The following is a 25,406-nucleotide window of genomic DNA, read 5'->3' as shown; positions in this document are numbered from 1 at the left end:
AAATAAGTTTTCTGTTTTTATTTTGGAATTCCAGCCAAGGGAAAAATATCGGAAGTATCATTAAATAGTGAATAATGAATATATATAATTTGCACACACACACACAAATATATGTATTTGTATGATATGTGGATACATATACATAAACTATGTGGTGTGCTTCTAAGAGTTCCTTATTTTCATTTTTAATATTGGTCTCAGTTTACTAATGGTCCAAGAAATTTGGTCAGCTTTATTATCATTGCCCTCTGAATTGCAGTAAATGTAGGGAACAGTTACTCCAAACCAGCACTAACTCAAATGTGCTTGGACATGTACCAATGCTAACAAAAATAATTACAACCATGAATCTGTATTATTCTAAGTGTTATAATAAGGAGTGAATTGGTCTGGCACCTCTACAGAACACTTGTTAAAATGGGTTTTTTCTTTTGAGAGTGATATACATTTAATATTTTTTTTTCCAATAAAGACTTATTTTGTAAGTCAGCATATAAAGATTTATTCTGGGGGCACCTGGGTAGCTCAGTCAGTTAAGCAGCTGACTCTTGATTTTGACTCAGGTCATGATATCAGGGTTCTGGGATTGAGCCCCACACCAGGCTCCACGGCCCAGAGAGCAGTCTCCTGGAGTATTCTCTCTGTCCCTCTTTCCCTGCCCCCACCCCGCTCCTGCTCTATTTCCCTCTTTAAAAAAAAAAAAAAAAAATCTTAAAAAAAAAGAAAAAACTTATTTTCTAGGTTGTTAGTATTATGAAACCCCTTCAGTTGATGAAGTGGATGATTTGTAAGGAGACAGCTTATGATCTGTAACTGTATAAAAGCAAATAAAAAATGAGAGGACTTAATGTCATGTACATTAAATGTTATTTATACCAATATATCTTATTTGATAGTAAAAATGGGCAATCTTATATAACTACAGAACTTCATTAATTGTAGATTAACCTGCATGTTTTAAGTGTTTAGTTTAAGGGAAAACTTCTCCTTGCTGTCATCAATATAGCTATGTTGCCATATCGAATAAAGTAATGGATATACATACTGATAAGTAGGTCTCCTTTTACCAATTAATTTGAGCAGTGCTCCTTACAACACCTCCTACATACCCTAGCAACCCAGCACCAACTTGACATACAATATGTACTAAATAAAAAATTGATGTAATAATAAATATATTTTCCTGTGTGAATATTTGTTTTTTAATTTTTATGTGCCTTTCTCATCCACTGAACTACAAAATCTTTAAGACAAACACCATGTCTTATTCAGTTTTTTTTTTAGAATTTATCATAATATTAATCATAGGATGAAAATAATTCATGTATCAGTCTGATGCCATTTGACTGCAAGTGACAGAAAACTGAGCAATCACACCTTGAATAAAGTTAGGTTCTCAAATAGCAAGAAAACCACAGGTACGGGGCACCTGAGTGTCTCAGTGGGTTAAGCCTCTGCCTTCGGCTTGGGTCATGATCTCAGGGTCCTGGGATCGAGCCCCGCATCAGGCTCTCTGCTCAGTGTGGAGCCTGCTTTCCTCCTCTCTCTGTCTCTGCCTCTCTGCCTGCTTGTGATCTCTCTCTCTGTCATATAAGTGGATGAAATCTTTAAAAAGAAAGAAAGAAAGAAAGAAAGAAAACCACAGGTACACATTCTAGCTTTCATGCTGCTGTTCAATCATTAAATCAAGTGCTTTTCCTCTTTCTGTTCTACCATTTTAAATATTATAAGGTGGCTGTTACACTTGCCATCTTCCAGAATCATGTCTTGGTTTAGGCAGAAAGAAGCAGAAGAAAAGAGCTTTTCATTTTGTGATTTTTTTTTTTTTTCCCGTGTATTTTAGGTGGGAAACTTTCTCTGCAGATTTCCCCTGAAATCTCAGCCAGGACTAGTTCCTATGCTGACTTGAGACTAGTGAATGCTCAGTGAAGTGGAGACCATCATGGAAGAGACCAGTTAGGATTTAGGCCCTGGGATTAAAATAGACGTTTATCCTCTCAGAAATCAATAGGTTCTGCCTTCCACTTAAGCAGGTTGTGCTTGAATTAGCAGGGAAAAGAGGATCATTGAGTAGTTAGTGGACAATATATATTATAGTAAATATTACCTAAAAAGAAGTGGATTTCTTAAAATGAATTATTCATGTCATATGCTACCCCCAATTGCATCATTATATTTTTATTTTTACTCATTTGGCAAAATGTAATAGGAGCAATTTCTGTTTTTTGAGGATAATTATAAATGCATGAGTTTTTCCATATTTTTAATTACAGAGGAAAGCAAAATATGCAATATTGAAAGATACATTGTTTACATAAACCTTCTTTTTTAAATGTAGGTCTTGCTCTTGTAATTGCAAGGGAAACTCAAATATTAATTATGTTATCTGTCTTTTCTTAGACCTCAAAAGATAAATATGAATTTAGATTCCATCCATCGGTTAATTGAGGAAACACAAATCTTCCAGATGCAACAGTCATCAACAAAACCGCCTTGTGACATGGTAGCACCTGCTTCCCTGCCCAGGGACACTTGTCATTACTGTTTGCCACTTCAGGGGCTGCAGTCACATTCTGCTCACAACATCTATGCACACTCATGCAGCACCAGTGAGTGGAATATCTGTGAAGAGCTTCGCCTGCGGGAACTTGAAGAAGTCAAGGCCAGAGCTGCCCAGATGGAGAAGACCATGCGGTGGTGGTCAGACTGCACTGCCAACTGGAGAGAAAAGTGGAGTAAAGTTCGGGCTGAAAGGAACAGCGCCAGGGAGGAGGGAAGACAGCTCAGAATAAAATTAGAGATGACGATGAAAGAATTGAGTGCATTGAAAAAGAAACAAAGTTTGCCACATCAAAAAGTGTTAGAAATCACCCAGGACCTGAAGCATCCTGGTTTCATAGAAGTGCCCTCTGCAAGAGGAGAACAATTTCAAATTGCTCCCCAAACATGTAAGTCTATCAGAGAACATCTGGTGAAAAGAGAATTTCCTACAAAGGACAGCACGGATAGTAAGGTAAGAAAAGAACTCAGTAGAGGAATTCAGAGATTATGAGCGTATTCGAATGCCGTATACCGTAACGGCGAGGAAAGGGAAGATGACAAACCCAGTGGGGACTATATTTATTTGCTTGGGCTGCCAGAACCAGGTACCACAGACTGGGTGGCTTCAGCAACAGAAATTTATTTTCTCATAGTTCTAGAGGCTAGAGGTGTGAGATCAAGGCGTAGACAGGTTTGGTTTCTTGAGAGACCTGTCCTTGGCTTATAGTGACTATCTTCTCCCTGTGTCTTTATATCATCTTTCCTCTGTGTGTGTTTATCTCCAAATTTCCTCATAAAGAAACTATCTCTAGGCCCACCATCATGACCTCATTTTAAACTAATGACCTCTTTAAGGACCCTATACCAAATACAGTGTCATTCTGAGGTACTGGGGGCAGGGTAAGACTTCAGCATAGAAGTTTGTGAATGAGACACAATTCAGTAGCCCATATTACTGATCTTAGTTATAGTTTTAAGGAAAATTAACTCAGCATTTTTACGTGAAAATTAAATATTTAGAGAGATTTCTCTCTTTACCCTAATTATGACAATACTAATACATTATTCATACAGTACTTTAAACATTTCCCGAGGTTTGGGACTTCAGCCTCACAATTAATTCCTATAAAATGGGTACCAGAGGGAAATATCTTTATGGAGTGCTTCACATTATCCACTTTGGGAATTTCCTGGTATTCTTGAAATCTTGAGGTTTTTGAGAATTCTGCATGAAATAAACTTTTTAAAAATTTATTTTATATAGCAGTTCATAACCTTAATTTATCCATTTTTTTAACCTGGAAAATACTGTTAACAACCTATGGACCATACTTCCAGAAACTTTAGGAATTCATTTTATCTCTTTAAATTATATCAGTTTATATCGTTATTCCTTTCTACTTAATTCCACCTCTAAAAATATAAATCATAATATCTTGCTCTTCTATAATTCCATCTAAAATTTTAAGGCTTTCTATGATGCATGGGATTTATGGTAGCTATAACCTAGATTCCACTGAAATGGAATTTTAAAAGACTGAAATGTATTTCACTGTAATGTAGAACATAGAAGAAAAAAATCTTGAGGAATGCAAGTTAAAGTTCAACCATATACCTCTTACAGACTGATAAAGAAATGAAAATAGGAATTTCATGCTGAATCATAACATTTATTTCCTTCCAAAAATATGTTTTCTTCATGATTTTTCTACACCAGATTTTAAAAATAACAATAATTGTTTTATATGTTTTTTTCCTTTTCAGGAAGAAGGTTTAATTATTGACCAGTTAAGATTAAATGAGGAGATGAAACTCAATCTTGACTGTTCTAATTCATTAAAAAATGGTGGTTCTGAAAATTGCACACTGAAATCTGCATTAAGATTGCAAGCAATAAACCTGCCTTTGGAGAGTAAAGTGCCTGAAATTTCAGCTTTGCAGTTGCATCTGGATGAGTGCCAGAAAATTTTATGGAAAGAAAGAGAGTAAGTGCTAATCATTTTTTCCTCTAACCAAGCCTGATTTTCAAACTTATTGAAGTTAAGTCTACCAAGCAGGCCATTTGATTATGTATTTGACCTATGATTAGCCACGAAGTATTAATATTTTAAAAATGAGGTAGATGTATATTCATTATTTGAAATTTTAAAATATTAAATATTTAATATGTAAATATTAATAACATACTATTGTACAGGCAGTGGGCCAAATAGGAAATACAACAGTAAATCAGCATGTTTCAAAACATAAGAAAAAGAAAACACAATATTCTAAAATCTGTGGGATGCAGCAAAAGCAGATATTAGAGTGAAATTTATGCTAAAAATACTTGAATTAAGAAAAAAAGTTAAAATAAATAACATTATACCACAAGGAACTAGAAAAAAAAAAAGAACTTAGCTAAAATTTAGTAGAGGAGGAAAATAACAAAGGAAAATCAGAATTAAATTAAAAAGAGACCAGAATAAACAAAAACTTAACATTAAAGTAGTGATCAGTTTAAAAAAAAAATAATAATAATAAAATAAACAAAATCGGCAATGCTTTAACTACATTAATCAAGACAAAAGAGAGAAGACTCAAAAACCAAAATGAGAAATGGAGGAGAAAATAATACAATAGATATCCACAGAAATATAGAGTATGATGTTACCATAAACAAACTTAGGGAAAAAAAAAGATGATTTCTAAAAACAAACAAATTACCAAGATTGAATCATGAATCTTGAATCCAAGAAATGGGAAATCTTCTTAGACCAATAACAAGAATGAAAGTTGAATTAGGAATCAAAAATATTCCAACACAGAAAAGCCCAAGACCACATGGTTTCATTGGTGAATTCTATCAAACATTAAAAAAAATAATTAATGGGACGCCTGGGTGGCTCAGTTGGTTGGACGACTGCCTTTGGCTCAGGTCATGATCCCGGAGTTCCAGGATCGAGTCCCGCATCGGGCTCCCAGCTCCACGGGGAGTCTGCTTCTCTCTCTGACCTTTTCCTCGCTCATGCTCTCTCTCACTGTCTCTCTCTCAAATAAATAAATAAAATCTTTAAAAAAAAAAGGTTAAAAAAATAATTAATGACAATTTTATCAAAATCTTACAAATAATGGAATAGAGGAAATATATTCAAAATCATTCCACGAGACCATCAGTACCCGGCTACCAAAGCAGGACAGGAACAATACAAGAACAAAAAATTCTAGTTTTAGTCTATATATTTAGTCTAATATAAGCATTGCTCTTTTTACTTTCTTTTGATATCTGTTTGCATGATGGATCCCCTCACTTTCAATCTGCAGGTGTCATTAGGTCTAAAATGAATCTCTAATAGGTAGCATATAATTTTTTTAATCTATTTTGATACCTTGTGTCTTTTGATTGGAGCATTTATTCCTTTACATTGAAAGTTGTTATTTGATAGATATGTATTTTTTGCCATTTGGACCCTTACAACAAAGATAAAAGAGTTTAAAAAGAATCAGTCAGTGATGAAGAATGCAGTAAATGAGATTGGCAACAGGCTTGATGCAAGGAACTACAGGCTGGAAAAAGTAGAGGAATGAATTAGTGACCTAAAGACAAAATAATGGAAAATCATGTATATGGCTAGAATAGCCAGTGGGTTTTCTAATTTTTACATCATTAGTAGACATCAGCAAGTCAATAAAAATGAAAAATATGTTCATAAGGGACAGTTCACAATTTGTGATTTATTGATTGCAGAAAAACATGGTTTTATTCATTGATCATTTGTGAGGACTAGATTTGAGATTAAATGACCTGGATATCCTCCTTGGTTCTGACCTATTCAGCTACATGATAGTGGGTTAGCCAAGACACTGCTGTTGTCGCCTTTGTAAAAATATGGATAGTGGTACCTCTATTCCAGCTATGTGTGTGTGTGTGTATATGTGTGTGTGTTTAATTTATTTGACAGAGATCACAAGTGGGCAGAGAGGCAGGCAGAGAGAGAGGGAGGAAGTAGGCTCCCTGCTGAGCACAGAGCCTGATGAGGGGCTCGATCCCGCTACCCCAGGATCATGACCTGAGCTGAAGGCAGAGACTTTAACCCACTGAGCCACCCAGGCACCCCTTATATGTTGTTTTATAATAAAACTTCCCACACAGTGGTTGGTGTTGAAACAACAATGACCATTTATTCTGTTCAGGAAGCTTGAGCATGGCTTTGTGTGGACAACTCATCTTGTACTACATGCGGATTCAGCTGGATGACTCAAGGCTGGAGATGACTTGAAGGCGGGGGGCCGGAATCATCTGAAGCCTCCTGACTTTACTCTCATTTTTGAGACTATCATTTTGAAGTATCATTTGAGACATGCAGGACTATCCATGTGGCCACTTTGATTCCTTAGAGTGCAGTGGCTTGGTCGAAAGTGAACATCTTGACATAAAGAGAAATATATGGCATTTTAATGACCTTGTCTCAAAGTCATATAGCATCACTTCTGCCCTCTCCACTGAATTCTTGTGTGGATCAAACATGAATTATGTGTGGGAAGGTAACTACTAGTGTGAATTACTCAGGGTGATCTTTTTTGTTATTTATTCATGATCACGTTAGACAATTATTAGCATTGTGTGGAATAGTTGATACACTGTCAAATATAGTTCCCAAATCTGAAAATCATTATTTTTCTGTGTCTTAAGTTATAAGACTCTTAATGGGTAGGAAAAAATGGGAGAAATAAGTATGATATAAGTAAATATGAATATAAATATATATTATATTATGGTTTCAATTTTCCTTATTTAAGGAATTGGAAGAATGAGAACATGCCCACGAACCTTTCACAGGTCATTATAAGCCGTTCTGTATGTTAGCCGGAAGTTTCTCATTAGCCCCTCGGAAATTTAGTCCCTCCACTAATTCCCTTTTTCAGATGCTTTGTGTGTACCTCACCATATGAATCGGTTGTGATAATACAATCATAATACAATAGATTATAATAATATTCCTGTGTGTGGAATAAATATTTGTTATTCTACCGTCAAGTATAAATTCCAAATAGAGGTAATTGACATTAATGGGAAGGAGAAAAAATTGAATTAATTTTTAGGCCTGTACCCGTATTAAAAATTAATTTCATCTGGAATTGTAAGTTGCTGTCAAGTTCTAACCTCTGTGTTTATTTCTTGAAGGATTTAACTTTTTAGTGGCTACAGACTTCTCTCACACCCACTCACACTGCTACTTCCCTGACATAATGTAGTCGGACCATAGGAAGCTGCTCCTACATGTAAAGTGCCTTAGGTGCCAGCTTTAATGATACACCCGTGTATCTCTACACTCCCACTCGGACACACACACACACATTATGTTTGACTCCCTGGGGATAAATTAACAATCCCTGTAGTACGTAAATTCTCCAGTTTGCTGGGACTTCAATATAGAAACCATAGTCAGGCCAGAAACTAAGGGGGAAAGGAGACCTCTGATACCACTTCGTCTCCTCACTCCTCTCGTTCATGGACAGGCCCGTGGGGGTCACGTGTCCGCGAGCCAGCATGTCCTTGAGTCAGCATCCGCAAGCCGTCCATGCGAGGCAATCACAAAGCCTTTTTTCTATCACAAGAGAATGTTTCCCAAGGATATAGTATATGCTGTTGCAATAAATCTGTCCGACTTTTTCAAGTTTTCCTTCTGGAATCTCAGCAAGTGGATGGGCCAGAGCTGAGAACGTGTGAATGTCATCTTTTCTCCGTTTCCAGCTCGTGGGAAAGTTCTCTTAACTGGAGCGCAGCGATCAGCCGCGACAGCTCAGGGGATCCTTCCCACCCTTGTCACTGAGGAGAACCTCCTTATCAGAGACAATACACTTTATCGTATTATTTGCATTCTGAGCACGATTCAGTTTTATGAAAATAACCAGCCAGTATCTAGAAGTTCCGCATGTGTTAGAATTTGTACATTTTGATCTCTCTGATCAAGACTTCCCAGGCGGAAAAGGGGAGGTGAGAAGGGGATCTGATCCTCCCCGGGGGCGAGCGACGTGGAACTAGACACTGAGGGACAGGAACTGGTGGAACTAGACACTGAGGGACAGGAACTTTGGCGACGTCAGATGGTAAATAAAGGTGACGACGAGGTAAAATATTTTACCGTTTAGAACCAGTTCTCAAATTAAACTGCAGATGGCACTTGTATCCCCTAGAAAACGTTTGCTCTGTGTCATTTCAGCACAGCTTCCGTCCTCTGCTCTCAAGTTTATTTCTTGGTTTATTTTCTATAGCAGAAAGGTAATATGCTTCAATTATTTCGCTTTCCTTCATTAAATGGTGTGTTTTTGCCTCAATAAAATGAAACTTAAAATCTTGTTGAGAATTCCTCAGTGAACATAACAGATTGGCATGCAAGTCTAGTTCATACTATTTAGTGTAATATTTTTAAAGACTAGACAGGCCTACTTACTTATTCATTATTACTAACAGGGTATGCGGTAAACCTTTACCTTTTTAATAAAGTGATTTATGGCTTGTATTCCTTTATACATATGTATTTATTTTTCTAGCTTCATTGAAGTATAACTGAGAAACAAAATTTGTGTATATTTAAGTTGTACAACAGGATGGGTTTGGGGAGGGTTTTCTTTTTCTATTTTAATTCCAGTTAACATGTAGCATCACGTCAGTCGCTGTTATACGATATAGTGACTCAGCAGTTTCATATGTCACCTGTGCCATCCTGAAAGCACCCATGATGTTTTGGTAGCACTATGAAATGATCACCCACCACAACCCCGCTAGTTAATACATCTATCACTTAACGCCATTAATAATTTGTGTGTGTGGTGAGACCGCTTGCGATCTACCCTCTCAGCAAATCTCTGGTGTCCAGCACGCTATCGTTAGCTACAGTCCCTGTGCCACACATTAGGTTCCCAGAACCTACTCCATAAGTAAGTTTGAGAGTTTGTGCCCTTTGACTGACGTCTTCTAACTCTCCCCACTTTCCAGCCCCTGGCGCTCACCATTCTACTCTCTCTTAGTGTGAGTTCAACTTTTTAAGATTGTGTGTATAAATGAAAGGGTATAGTATTCGTCATTCTGTGTCCAGCTTATTTCACTTAGTGGCACGTCCTACATATGTACATACACACCCCCCTCACATTTTCTGTATCTTGCATGTGTAGATGGACAATCAGATTGCTTCTGCGTCTTGGCTTTTGTGAATAATGCTGCAGTGAACACCAAAATCGGTTCGAGGTACTGATTTCCTTTCCTCGATTGTATACCTAGAAATGGGATTGCTATATCATATGACTGTCCTATTTTTAATTTTTTGAGGAACCTGCATATCTTTTTCCATAGTGGCTACACTGATTTACATTCTCCTCAACAATGGCATTTTAACCACACGCTTAGCCTCACTTGTTACTGCTTGTCTTTTTGATAACAGCCGTTCTAAAGTGGTGAGGTGATACCTCACTGCGGTTTTGGTTTGCTCTTTCCTTGATGATGAGTTATGTTAAGCATCTATTCATTTACTTGGCCATTTCTATGTCTTCTTGGAAAACTGTCCACTCTGCCTTGCTCATTCTTTGTTTTGGTTTGTGTGGGGGTGTTTTTGTTTTGTTTTGTTTTTGCTTTTGAGCTGTGTGAGTTCCTTATATAATTTGGACATTAACCTCTTATCAGATACATGGTTTCCAAATATTTTCTCCATTCCGTGGGTTGCCTTTTCCTTTTGTTGATTATTTCTTTTCCTGGGCAGAAGCTTCTTAGCTTGATGTACTTCCACTTATTTATGTTTGCTTTTGGTGCCAAATCCAAAAAAGCATTGCCAAATACAAACATCCAGGAATTTTTCCCTTAAGTTTTCTTCTACAACTTTTAGAGTTTCAGTCTTATATTTAATCCATTTCAAGTCACTTTTTGTGTACTTCTGCAATTGTTTTTCACTCTCTGGTATTGTTTTTGTTTGGGCAGTCCCCTACCGAGGGAGATGGACTCTCTTTCTCTGCATAGACTACACAATTGCTAGTGAGTCTCAACGTGAGTTTCCCTGGTAGTTAAGGAGCGGAAACTTGACATAGGAGCATCTCTTCAGGGGAGGCACCCAGACTTTGTAGCAGAAGCTAATGCCCCCAAGAGGCAGCGAGCACCCAGAATGCATTGCGGTGAGGAGAAAGGCTGTGGCAGTAGCTACATCTTGATCCCAGAGGCAGCAGTGGGCTCTGGTCTCCAGTGACACTCTCGCCAAGTCTGGAGTTGGTGGTGTTGAGGCCATGCTGTGCTGTCTGTCCCTAAATGGTGGTGGCTGCATTGAAATGCTGATGGGAAGGTAGCTGTGGCATCCTCCTCGGTAGCCCTGACTCTGCACGTTCCCCATTTGCTTCTCGGGATCTTCCCAGAATCGCCTCAAAAAGATTCTTTGAACTATTAATATCCTTTACTACTTAAATTGGCTAATTTGAAATATTTACTTGTCAGACACACAATTGATAACCAAGAAAGTGCATAGGCAACAGGCAGTGGGGTCTTCATAGGATCAGCTCTGTGGCATCAGAGTAGTCCTTTGTTCCTGGCTGGATCACCTCCGGATCCAGGCTGGATCAGTCTCTGATCGTTCCAGACATCTCTGATCTTTATAGTCATCTATAAATTCATCTCTTTTCTAATTAAATTAACTATATATGGCTTTGGCTCTTCGCTGAAAGATGCTGCAAATGCTCAAAGTTGTAATTGTAACTACTTGGGAATAGAATCCCAAATGATAAACACTGCTGATTAAAAACACATTTATAAACTTCTTTTTATTCTTTATATTTTGATACTAACTCTATAATTTGAACTAATAGAAAAATTGGTATCTAGATGTTATTACAAGTTAATTTGTTTTTGTCTGGCAAAAGCATTTGACATTAATAGACCTTTAAGAAAATACTTATTAGATATTTTACAATGAAACAGTTCAAAAATGATTAATTCTATCCCCAAATCTTTATGTTTCAGAAATGTTCATCCCTGAAAAATATTTTGGTTTATTTTCCTGTCTATATATATATATGTCCAAATTTTATCGTCAATTTTTAAAATAGATTTTATTTATTTAATTTCAGAGAGAGAGAGAGAGAGGGAACACAAGCAGCAGGGGTGGGAGAGGGAGAAACAGTCTTCCCACTGAGCAGGGAGCCTGATGCAGGGCTTGGATTTCAGGACCCTGGGATCATGACCCGAGCTTAAGGCAGATGCTTAACAACTGAGCCACCAAGGTACCCCTTTATCTTCAATTATTATAGGATCATGATAGTTAACAAAGTATCAGAAGATTACATAGAAATACAATTATATCTTTCCATAAAAATCATTTTGGTTCACACCTTATCTTTTAGTTCTGCAAATGTTAAATATTTTAGCAATTAGATCTTTAAAAGTTCATATCATCATATTAAAAATACTTCATTTTTTCTGGACCTTGTTACTTTTTAAAAGAAGTGCATAAAATATGCAATACTCTTTAGAGTAAAATGAGTTTTTTTCTGTCACCTTGTTGTAGTTCAAGTGATATGATGATAATTTAAATTTCAGTTATAAATTTACCTGTAAAATTAATCAGTTTTGAAAATCCCTCCAAAATATAGAATAAATTGATTGGGCCAGAAATTAAGAATTTAAAGAGTATCCTCTGCTGCATAAATTTAAGTGTGCAATGTCCTTATGTCCTCAGTGCTTGCCTGCATAGAGTCACAAATTTTTTTTCATGAAGACATACTAAAAATAAAAATAGCCAAGCATCACATTACCACTAAATATGTGTTTATGAATTGCCTGTCCTTTCATTTCTCTGACTAACTTTTACCATTTTATGTAATAAAAGTATATAATTTAATTTCAGTAAACTAATAAATATTAGTTATTTCATTTAAGATAAGATTGCATTAAGAGATAATACTCTATTTTAAACATTATTAATTTGCCTTAAATAAGAAATAGGAATCCATTTCATTTTATTACAGTTGGGCAAAATTCTATTATTTTCATTTCATGAACTGGCTTTGACTATTCTAAGTCTAGGTGTAATTTAGATGTAATTATATCTTTAGAATACACCTATGTTTCTCTATAACTAAGATTAAAAGTTTAATTAATACATAGTTTGAAGTGGTCTTCTTGAGCCTCTTATAAAATTCTTGAAAGAATATTTACCCCAGTACTTTTTGATGACATTTTTGAGAATTAACATTTATTCTACAGTAATAAGAAATCATTTTTATCTTAATATGAGTTTTTTGCTAACATTATCATTTGATTTATTAGTGTTATATTAAAAAACTCAAGAGTGATTTCTGAACATGTATGACCTTGAATTTAGAAATTTTAAAATGTAGACTTTTCTCAAGTAAATTTTTATATTATTTTACTGATAAATTTTGAGAAAATTTATCATTGCGTGCTTATTACACAAATGTAGTTAATTAATATCCTTTAATGAAGTGAATTTATTAATTTACTGTATTCCTTTTCCTTTTTAAAATTTTCAATCCCTGACAGAAAAAACATTCCCATGTTGTTCTCCTGCAACTCTAGTAAATTAAAATTCTAAATATGGTGATTTTTAAACATTCCAATGAAGTTATAAACTTAGTGAAATTTTCTTATATTTTGAAACAAATTTACAAGTCTAAGTCAATACTCAATTTCTTTTAATATTCAAATATTCCTAATCATCCAAAAACCTTATTATCCAAATGCCAAATATAGAACATATTTTAATGTACAGTGATTGTTACATGTTCCCTTTAAGTGTGACACCAAATATTAGTATTTGGCATTTTGTTCATTATTTCTACACCAAATTCCCTTCTTGAAATCCCAAACATAGTCACTAAGAATAAAAATAATATCTTGGGGGGCATCTGGGTGGCTCAGTCATTAAGAGTTTGCCTTCAGCTCAGGTTATGATCCCGGGGTCTTGGGATCAGCCCCGCATTAGGATCCCTGCATAGCGGGAAGCCTGCTTCTCCCTCTCCCACTCGCCTGCTTGTGTTCTTTCTCTCTCTCTCTGTCAAATAAATAAATAAAATCTTAAATAAATAAATAATAAATAAAATCTTTTATTTTAAGTTATATAAATTATTTAAGTAATTAAGTTGGGGTCATTAGCTGGCTGGGTCTGCTTATCTATCAGGATTTTAGACTGAGTTGTTAATCTGTAGTTGTGGACATTCATAGGCAGTATTCATAGGACATACTTTTATATCAAGCCCTTTTGTTTGCTACTTTTAATATGTTTGCTGTTAATAAGGCATTTAAAATTATAGTCATATATGGTGCTGGTGTTTTTGCAACCTGAGTCTTCTGAGCTTAAACCCTAACATTCTCACATGTTCTCTTCAGTTCTATGGCTTGGTTCATGCAAATATACTTATATAACTTTTTAATAAGATGTTTAGCCATTGATTGAATTAAATTAATGTATATATGACCTAATTCTATTTTAAAATTTTTTCATTGTATTACTAACTGGAAGATTCATATTTCTCATAAATATGTAAATGACATTCTGTTTTGATTCTGGATACATCTTCTAGATCTGTGATGAATATGTTTCTAAGATCCTTCTAATGACATTAAACTAAAATAGAGCCAAGCGTGTGTATTGGTTAATTATAATTACAATAAGGTTTAACTAACAGCCACAGAATCTCAGTGGTATACAACAATGAGACTTTACTCAGCTGGACTCTGTGAGCCAACTAAGTGCTGACTGATCTAGACTGGACTCTTCAGGAAAGACTGGTTGTGATCCCGTCTCTCATACTCCCATGGGGAGCCGTGAGTCTGCATTGCTACATACTTCTCTTTGCTATGGTCAAAATACAAGGTAAAACCAGTTGCATAAACACTTTGAAGGCTCAGACTCATGGTGCCCACTAGCATTCCACTGGTGATGTCAGGGCACCTTTTCCATTTTCCAAAACACTGCAAGTTATGATTTCCTTATTACTTACCATCATCACCATTTTCCCAGCTGCTTATGTTTTATCACCATTTTTTCCTGTAGCATCCCCCTTTTAAGTATCATTTTCTATGTCAGTTATCTTTTGAGGCAGGAAAAACACAAAAGAACCACGCACACACACTCACACACACACCATGAAATTCAGTGGCCTAAAACAATGATTTATTTTGTCCTATATGGATACAAAAAAAGAGAGCCAGATCAGCTTGTTGCCATAGTAAGGTTGGGCTCAGATCTACTTTATGTTTTTATTTGGGAACAGCAGTTCCTTGGGGAAATTTTTACAGTGATGGCTGAGACATAAGAGAAGAAGCCCAACCACACAGATTCTTTACAAACGTCTAGGTCTGTCAAAGCCTAGAAACAAGGACTGGGGCAAGCAACTCTGTCCATTGAGGTAGAGAAAAGAGATTGAGCATTTTTTAACACTAATCTGGTTCACCACACACAGATCAAGATTGGCCATCTGCAAGGGTCGGTATATGCTAATTACCACCAGAAGTAAACAGTTATTTTCAGTGAGTCACTCTGACAGACATATGGCCATACAAAAAAAGTTAATAATTGAGATATTAAAGGACCAGACTTCAATCCTAACTTGTCATTTGTTGTACAAATGGATAAATTAATTTCAATTATTTTAAATAAAGATGCCAGTGAAATTGCTTCATTAAAACAAAATTGCAAATATTTTTTAAAAAGAATTTTTATATCTCCAGTAAATTATTTCTTAAATTACTTTGTGGAGTCCTTGGCATTCTCTTTCATATCAAAGGATTCTTTATTCATATATAGTCAGAATATGAAGTTGGATAAAAGCCATGTTAAAATTAGATATATTTATATATTCTCCTATATAAGAAAACAATATGAATAAGAGAATGAGAGAAATAAATGAAAAATACCAGAGAAAAGCAGGCAGAAAGTCAAATATTTTGATACTAGCAAAGCCAAATTAAATATGTTTAACTTACTCTAATGCTAATTGTTAGAATAACAAATTAAACCAAGTTTTATTCAATATTGATAATTTTTAATAAGCTAGAAAAGTTTTCCTGTGATTACAATGGCCATATACAAGTGTAAAAATAAGGAAATTAGGAAATCAAATATTGAATGTGTTCCTATAGTTATTTTTAAATTTTAAGTCTATCTTATTTTTAATTCTTTATTTAGAATACGCTCCTCTTTGGAGAAAGAAATAGAACAACTGGAGTCAGCTTTGTCTGTATGGAAATGGAAATATGAAGAACTGAAAGAATCAAAGCCAAAAAATCTGAAAGAGGTATGGAGGCACGCAGTGTAAAGGGAAAATGAAACTGACTGTTGTCTTGTTCGGGTTGGTTACCTACTGGGCAGAAAGTTCCATAGATGAGGAAAAGTTAAAAAATTTAATTTCCTCCATAAAAGGGATATTTTCACTCCCATGTCCATGTGAACTCAGTCAAACTCAGCGCATAGGGAATCTTTCTCTAAAAACACATATTTTGAATGATCAATGTGACACCATTAAGTATCCATTCCAGGCACGTGTAACGTGTAAGGGGACTGCTAAGGAGGTCATCATATCATAGCCCTTGCAGTAACCAGTGTTTCATGTAGCAGTCTGAAAATACCACCAGATCTCTAGTGCACCCAGGTTCTTTTCATATTGGCTTTATGGGTTACTCAGGATCAGGCACTTGCCTTTATAATTTTCCTTTGCATTTTCATCGCTAAAATGCTGTCTGAATCTTTCCCATCTCAATGATTTATTAATATTCATTGTTAAAACAATATTAATTGCCCATCTTGTGTATACCAAAGCACTGTTCCAGGTAAGCAGGTGGGGTAGAATAATGAGCAAAGAAAAGAAAAAGCCTGACAAAATGATGACAAGCCAAAGGCTTCAAATGAGTCTTCATTTATTTGGGCGTGTATATATGTGTGTTTATATTAATTATATATTATACATTATATATTATATGTATATACACACATGTGTATCTATATATACAAAGCATGTATATGCTGACCAGCTGTCTAGAGAAGGTGAGTATCTAAATTCTGTATGTAATTGTGCCTCAATCAGAAGCATTATTCCATCTGTTGTTAAAAAAAAAGTGGTAAGCAATATTTCTCTTTGTGAAATCCCACATTAATGTTGCTTCAGGTTTGTTTCCAGCAAGTGGTGAAGTTTAGAGTCAGTAACTAAGTTTGCTGAAATCACATGAGGAACCTTAGTTGGCAGCATACACCTGCCTTCTGAGTCACTCGCAGGCGTCCTGACGTCCGTGGAGGAAGGTGGCGGTCGCGCACTGGCTCTGAGACAGCGGCTCTGTTAACACGGGGGACTCCTGAGATTTCAAATGAGGGAGAGCTTTTCCTAATACTATTAAGCAAATATCTCCTGCTTAAAAATCATTTATTAATGAAAAGTAATCTCAGTGAGAGCCACAGGCCGTTAGTTTGAGAACATCTCTCAATGAGGGGTAAATCAAACAATTAAAGCTAACAAGCCACATCAGGTTTACCTCTCCTTTGTAGATTCGCGCTAGATTGTCAGAGTTGTTTTGTTTCTAGCTCAACTTTAGGTATATATATATACACAGTGTATGTGTGTGTACACATACCCCTGCATTTATGTATGGATTCATGGTACTTATATTCACAGGCACCTGACTGAACTGATGTGCACAAGGACAGTAAAGTATTGCTATACAGGAAAAATAGTTCAGAATACAAAAATCATTTATATTTAGAGTGTATGTGTATTTGCCCTTATAATATATTGGGCTCTAAATTTGAGAAAGCTAGTATTGATGATAGAATGGGTTTTAATTTTAATTTTAAAATAAATGTGCATTTACTATCTTTTGCCACTAGGGGACAGTGCAGACTTGATAACGTTAGTTTCTTAATGCTTTTTATTCAAGCAATTTAACATTTATGTAGCAAATGTTTTTGAAAAGGGGCATGATTTTGAGTTGGTTTACAAAAGGATATGTATATTTTAAAATGTTTAATGCTTTATATTCAGAGATGACATTTTGGACATTAAGTGGGAACAAGTCTACTTTAACAAAGCTTTCTAGATAAAAAAAATAAAACCAATGTATTTTATTTTACAGTATAAAATGGGCTTACATTTTAATGTAAAAAAACCCATACAATTACAATTTAATGTAAAAAAACCCATGCAGAAATATATATTAGTACATATGTAACCCTTTTATTAGATAAAATTATAGGGATTTTGGAACAGGGAAAACCTCAACATTGTCGTGTGAAACTTGTTCAACTATTTAAACTTTGAGCACATGTTTCAGTTCAGTGAACTACAAATTTGAACATTGAGTGGAAGTGACGATGAATAAAAAAAGTTTATAGTAGATGATGTAAAGTTCATTTTAGCAGAGATAAAGAAAAGCATTGTTTGAATTATTTATATGAGATTACTTTTTAAAATCTCTCTACTCCCTAAAACTGGAAGCCTTTTTGAAGAGATGTGGTATGCCCATATGTTTAAATTATTTTTTAAAATATTGTAGAATATTTGAAAATATCTAAAAACTGAATAAAAATATGTTGTCACTTAATTTTTATGTATACTTTGTTTAATTGTTTTATAATAGATTAGAACAAGAAGAATTTTATGGTACATTTAGAAATGGTGTTGCAGAGTAATTATAAGTGTAAAATATTCAAAGTTTCTGTTCAGTTGAAGGGCAGTCTAGAAATCTGTCATGATGTATACTTCATGCGAATACTTCGGGACTGCATGTAAATACTCCTTTCTACTCCAGTCCTCAAAAATTATGGCAAATGACCTTCATTTTACTGTAATTCTTCATCTATAAAAACCTCTTGAATACAAGTGTAACTCCGTTTCAGATGCCTGAAACTGTTACAAGCAGATATATGCCTGGCTAGGAACTGCTGATATAAAGATTAGCAATTTTTAGAGATGAAAACCCATGTGCTTAATAGACCAGGGTTTTTAAAAATGTATTTGAAAATCTGGCCTCTTTAGAGGGAAATCATTCTTAAATAACTGACATTTCGTGAAGAGTAAATGTAAGAACTTAATTGTAAAATCTGATACGTATTTAAAATGCAACCAAGACAATGAGTGGTAGAAATGATTATATTCCACATGCTGTTCCCGTGCTGAATTTAATACTTATTCAGCTTTTCCTTTGCACATATGTAAGTATTGATTTGGAACTAAATTATGAATTCCAGTTTTTTGAAATGGTCATTTTCATGAAATCTCATGATTTAGAGAATCAAATATTCATGGAAGTAATATTGATTACAAACAATTATGGTACTTCTGCTTTAACAACAAATGACTCTGATTCTTTCCATAATGGAAGAGATCTTACCATATGTGGAGAATACTGCTAACATTTTAAAATTGGTCTCAAACTGAAAAATGAATTATAATTTGTCTTTGACAATTTTGTACTTTTACTGGTATTTTTTTAAGGATTTTTATCGAGGAGTCTTCTCTCTTTTCATGATAATAACAATGTTTCTAGTAATTTGTAATTTACAATGTTCTTTTATAAATATTTATGTTAAATATTTACAGACACAGGCTTTGTGAGACTATATATGTCAGTAAGGGCTGTCAATAAAGCCTTCTCTGAAATACTTCAAAACATCTTTCTGATTTTGGGGAAATAGAAGGTTAGAATTAGGATTATATGTAGCTAAAATTCTACACTAACACCATTAATTTTTCAGAAATAAGATTTTTTCTAAATTTTTGTTTTTTAAATTTTTTACTTGAAGTCTGGTTGAAAATACATTCACTTCTTAAAGATTATGCCAGTGGACACTTAGGTCACTTCCATAATTTGGTGATTGTAAATAATGCTGCAAGAGATGTAAGGCTGTATATATCTTTGTGAATTCGTATTTCATTTGGGGGGGATAAATATCCAGTAATATAATTATTGTGTCATACAATATTTTTATTTTTAATTTTTTTGGGGGAAACTCCATACTGTTTTCCACAGTGCCTGTGCCAAATTACATTTCCACCAACAGTGCACGAGGGTTCCTTTTCCCCCACATCCTTGCCAACTCTTGTTATTTCTTGTCTTATTTTAACTATTCTTACGGGTGTGAGGTATATCTCATTGTGGCTTTGATTTGCATTCTCCTGGTGATGAGTGATATAGAGCATCATTTCATGTGTCCGTTGGCCATCTATACGTCGTCTTTGGAGAAATGTCTGTTTATATTTTCTGACCATTTTTGATTATTTGGGGGTTTTTTTGGTGTTGATTATATGAGTTCTTTATTTTGGATAGTAAGTCTTTATCAGGTATATTGTTTGCAAATATCTTCTCCCATTCAGGAGGTTGTCTTAGTTTTGTTGATTGTTTCCTTTACTGTGCAGAAGCTTTTTATTTTTATTTTGATGTAGTCCCAATAGTTTATTTTTGCTTTTCATTCCCTTGCCAATATGGAAGCTCTTCTGCACGCATAAGGAAAGTGTCCTCGATGATACTTAATTGAAATAGGTGGATGGTGGAGTGTTAGTACTGCCTCCGTGATCTCAAAACTTATCTGAAAATTGTCTTATTTTGATATTTTTGTGACTTAAAGAAATTGCTCCATAGAAATGACCAAAATCGTTAATATATCTTGTGAATTCTAACTCTAAACCGTAGCTCCTATTATTGCGTTCCATCTCTGCCACTTCCCCGGTCATGACCATCCCATCTCCAGCTTCGCGCCCTCCTGCCGGGTCTCTTATCCATCACTGTTGACCTTATCCATCACTGTTGGCCACCAGAGTGATATTTCTAAAAACAAAACTGGATCGTATTACAACCTTGTTTCAAACACTTCAGTGACTTCCTTTTTACTTAGAGTGTAGCTGCCCTCCATGTAACTGGAAGTCTGAGGAAATCTAATTCCACCTGACGAAACCACCAGGTGTTGATGATTCAAAGGGTGTCTGATAATGATACCACTCTTTTCTATCCTCAGCTGCTCTAATGAGCAGTGCCTCAAATTTCAATAGATAGGACCCAATAGAGGATGATTTTTGACTCACATATACCCCCTGCACGTGTTTGGAGGGTAGCCTTCTCTTTCTGCGCAGTGACTGCGCCCTGGGCTCTCAGAGGTCATGCAGCTGACGCTCCGCATCTGGTCAGAATCAGAACGAAAGAAAGAGGATGGGATTCATGTGGGGATGCTTTGTGCTCTAGCCTTGGGGTGATGTACCTTATTTCCACTTACAACCCACAGGCAAGAATCTATTTGCATAGTGACACCTAATTGTAAGGAATGTTGGGAAATGTATTCAAGCTGTATACTTAAAAAGAAAGAGAAAATTAATTTTGTGACCATCTAACCAGTTTCTGCTGCAGGAATCAATATATTACATAATTAGTAACATTAACTGGTAAGTATGTTTTTAATAAATATATTTAATATATTGCCTTAATTGTTACTGATAAGACTTATATTTAAGGAAAAGTGAGCTTCCTAATCCTAAAATCCATATTAAAAAGCTTGACTTATATCCCCACAGATGAACTGGACTGGTGAAAGCTATTTTTCATGTGAGACCCTTTCACTCTTCATCCTTTGTGTTTGAGAAAGATTATGGAAGGTGTATTTCTTGCAGATCTCTCTTACCCAAAGAATGGGAGAGGAAGGAGTAGAGCTACAGGTGACCAGTTTTTCCTTTAAATTCACCAGTGAAATAACTTCTCCTCCTGGGAACAAAAGAGTACCAGATGGAGGGACACGTGGAGTTGCCGGCCAATAGCTTGCCGTCCGCAGGGATGGATCCTTTAAGTAGAGATAGAAGCTCCCCTCCCTTTTTCTATTGACCAGAGTCTACATGATTTCATTTCATTTTATTTTTTGAAATCAACTGGTGGATATGTGTTCCTGTGCTGGCTGGGGGGATTGCTCCTGCGTACCAGGGGAAATTTGCACTGGCACTCCCCCATGCAGCTGAGGAAGCTTGTGTCAGGAATGCAGGAGATCCCTCAGGGAGTCTTAGTGTCACCCTGAGATTATGGTTGATGGAAAACTACAACAATCCAATGCACGCAGGATTTCTAATGGCCCTGAGACTTCAGCAGTGAAGGTTTGGGTCATCTTACCGGGTGATGAATCCCGATGATCTAGGTGCTCGCTGAAGACAAAGGGAACACAGAGTGAATGGTTGAAGGACCTACAACCAGGTGACCAGTGATAGAAATGAGGACAGAGGTGTCTTGAGTGTTTGTTCCTTGTTTTAAGTACGCCTGCCTCTCTCCCCGTCCCTCTGCCAGCAGCAGCAGCCAACAATGCGTATCTTTTTATATCTTTTTCTTTCCTCTCTGATTCCCTATCATTAACATAAGATGCATTGCTTTTATGTCAGTATTTAAGCATTATTAATTTAACTTCAGAGTATTTAAGTTAAGGATCTCAGAAGAGTAAACATTACCCAAGGACTTTACTGCCTCTTCTGGAGAAGAATTAGTACATTTTCAGTTCTATGCAGAAAAGTTTTATCATGTTATTAAGACTTTGTTTTTGTCTTAATGAGAAGACTAAGTGTGGTTGTAAAAGATGCATATGGATGCCACATTGACACATTGTGTGCTTGGGATGGTTAATTTCATCTCCTCCTGCCCCGAACATCACCACAGCTGGTTCTTGGGCTCTCAGACTTGGACTGGGGATTATAACTTTGGCTCCCAATTCTCAGGTCTTTGGGCTTGTACTAGAATTTACTTTACTGGCTCTCTTGGTTTTCCAGTGTACAGACTGCAGATCCTGCAACCTCTTGGTCTCCATAATGACATGAGTCAGTTCCTGTAATAACTGTATCTCTTTCTCTGTGTCTTATCTGTGTGTGTGTGTGTGTGTGTGTGTGTGTGTGTGTGTGTTTATATTTATACTCTTTATATTTATATTTATATTCTTTTTCTTTGGAGAACGTTCACTGGTACCTTTTGGTCCATGCTGTTTTCTCGGTCTAGAACAGTCACACAAAATGCTTTTCCCTCCTCCTGGCCGGTCACATCTTACCGTTAACCTCAGTTTACATATGCTTTATAAAGAGGAATGGTCTCAACCCACAAAATGCTTCCTTTACTATTTCACTTCAAAGAAATGTACAAGATTTTAAAATACCATCTCAAAACATGTAGTTATTTTTGTGTTTCCTTCGAGCTGTCAGCTTCCTGACAATATGTGTCATGCCTGCTTTATTCATCTCCCTCCAGGCAGTGCTGAGCCAATGGTATCATAATTTGTGGTGACCAGCCCTTTTATTCTCTGGCTCTATATGCTTATATTTCTGAATGACCACTGCAGCTATAGTGTGAGGAGGGTAGTGGAAATCCTAGACTTGTCTTTTATTGGCCTGATGAGGCTATTGTTCTCCATTACTAAGGACTTTAGATTTTCCTGGGCATTGGAGTGAACCTTCACCCCTAACAGCCTATCTGTCATGAAAGTCTCTTCAGTTTGTTCTTTGCAAGACATAAATTAGCTTATCAGGCCAAGGAATGAGGCTGATAAAATACCGTGTTAGAATTCTATAAATGTATAAGAACAATGAAACATTATGGGACACGAGTTTGCCAATATAAGTGCCTTCAAGACCTTTTTAAACAAACCTAATTAAGAATAATATAAGCACTAAATTACATAAGTCAGAATTAATAGAACTACTAGTGGATAATTTATAGACATTGCCAAGGTAACGCTCAGAACACCGTGATGACTTACTTAACTCAGAGGCTATTATAAGAATTATAAAAGAAAATTAGGCTATTCAGAAACCACTTTGCTTGTGGATATAAAGATATAGATGGTATAGATATACCTGAGGCTAGATATAAAGAAAAATGTTGAAATCACCTGTTTTAACATCTATTTAAGTTAAACAATACCATTTTAAAAATTAAAACCTAACACAAAGGAATCCATTGATATTTAATTATAGAAACTAATAATTTGAGCATAATGATAAAAGTAGGTCAAAAAGAAAAAAAAAAAAACCAACCCTCCTGCCACAAAGAGATAACTCCACCTGCCTGATTGTCTTCCAGCGAGGATATCAGTTTTTTCTTGATTTCAAACTTGAACTGAAACATCAGCTCTTCCTGGATCTCAAGCCTGTGCAACTCAGATTGGACCTCTACCAAGGGCCGCTCTGGTTCTTAGGTCTTTAACTTGGCCTGGAACTTTCACCACTGGCTCTCCTTGGTCTCATCAGCTTGCCAACTGCAGAAATTAGGGACTTGTCAGCCTCCATAAATCATGTGAGCCAGTTCCTTATGATAAGTATCTTTATGGGAAAAAGTAAAATTTAAAAATATACGGAAAGATTACAATGTAATATAAATCAAAATAAGGATGATATATATCTCCTATTTGTCTTTCTGCCTGATGAACTCTGACTAATACACCAGCCTTACTGAAAAACCTGCAGCTCAACCAGATCTATTCATTGCAAGTCCTGGTTTCTTTCCATCTGATGATCTGATACATGCAACTGAAAAAGTTACATGTATTCCTAGTTGGTAATATAAATTATGAAATGGAATGTATACTTTACTTTCCTTATTTTTCATAATGACTGGTAGATTGAAATAAAAGTAATTTCTTTATGTAATGTAGAGAAAATAATGTACTAAAAGAATGATAATTGTTACTTGGTGAGTTAGTGTTTTGAACTACATATACTACTTTGAAATCTTAAGTGGAGAATGAACATGGTTCCTTCTCTGCAAAGGCCACTGTACAGACAAGCTGAAGAAGTTTCAGTTCCATGTCCCTGACATGGACCCCTTCCTGGACCTCGGCAGCCATACTAGCAAGACATATTTGCAAAAGATGTGTAATTTGTAAAAATAAGATAATTGATACACACTTGTTTAAACCTCTCCCTCTTTCCACTTTGAATTTTCCCCCAACACTCTTGTCCTCTTCTGACTTGGACATGAAGTAGCCATAGAAATACTTGGGGTCTTACCAAGTTGAAATTGAATTGAGGATACACAAAGTTTGTATCTGGTGGAATCTATTTTTGGAAGTGTTTGTCTTGTATACCTAGTCAGTATGGAAGTTCTCTCCTCTCAGAAACATGGTTGATACTTTTAAATGAAAAAAATCATAGAAAAGATAATTTTTAGGATACCTATATTTGTGGGGCACAAGTTTCAAAAAGTAAATATCCCAACAGCAAATAGGCTTGTGTGTTATCTTGTGAGCTCATTTATCCAAACCTAATTCACAGAAAAACTGACCAGCTAGTCTGGAAGAAAGACTAAACTCTCTCTATTAAAAATGATGTTACACAGTCACTATCATAATAGAGGTTGATGACAGTCAAAAGGCTAGGAAAAATTTGTAGTTGTTACTTAGTAGTTATTCCTAGACCTTTATATGATTTTTCAGGTTTTATGATCTATTACAGTATATGTCAGCTTTCCAAATATTGTGAATGTTGTTTACTCATTTGAAATAACTATTTATTTTCATTCTTAATTGAGCTTTGTCCCCAGTTGTTAAAAAGAAAAAAAATCATCCTCTATAAAACCTGAATTTAAATACTCATGTTCCTCTGCTTTCCCTTAGCTCAACCTCCAAAATTTCAGCAGATGCGTTTTTCTGCGTAGTGTGATTTTCTGGTGTCCGTGCTGTTATTTTATTACTTATTACAAGTGCCTGCTTGCTTTTTATCTCTTCACCTAGACAATAATCACCTTCAGGGCTGAGACACCTTCCATTACCTGAGTCTGACTCAGTGAGAAGTGGTCAAAAGACACTTGGAATGGATTTAATAAGGGTAGGTAAATGTTTTAGGTCAAGGAAAGGAGAGTTGCAGGAGGATTCCAACCCCTTGCTTTTGGTCTATTT

At 35.6% G+C, this 25,406-nt stretch overlaps 1 protein-coding gene across 12 annotated transcripts in view; it reads left to right on the top strand.

The window, feature by feature from the left end:
* CCDC102B (coiled-coil domain containing 102B) overlaps positions 1–25,406 on the top strand; it is a 320,660-nt gene that overhangs the window by 98,243 nt on the left and 197,011 nt on the right. For all 12 annotated transcript variants that reach the window (XM_059140061.1, XM_059140060.1, XM_059140062.1 and 9 more), the window contains 3 exons: positions 2,401–3,013; positions 4,306–4,526; positions 15,705–15,813. In XM_059140061.1, the coding sequence (XP_058996044.1) occupies positions 2,417–3,013; positions 4,306–4,526; positions 15,705–15,813 (927 nt within the window). In that variant the 5' untranslated portion in view covers positions 2,401–2,416. The remainder of the gene's footprint in view (positions 1–2,400; positions 3,014–4,305; positions 4,527–15,704; positions 15,814–25,406) is intronic.

The sequence above is a fragment of the Mustela lutreola genome, chromosome 11 (assembly GCF_030435805.1).
Source record: "Mustela lutreola isolate mMusLut2 chromosome 11, mMusLut2.pri, whole genome shotgun sequence".
Classification (NCBI taxonomy): domain Eukaryota; kingdom Metazoa; phylum Chordata; class Mammalia; order Carnivora; family Mustelidae; genus Mustela; species Mustela lutreola.
Note: the sequence above shows the minus strand (reverse complement) of the source record. Positions and strands in the feature narration are given on the sequence as shown.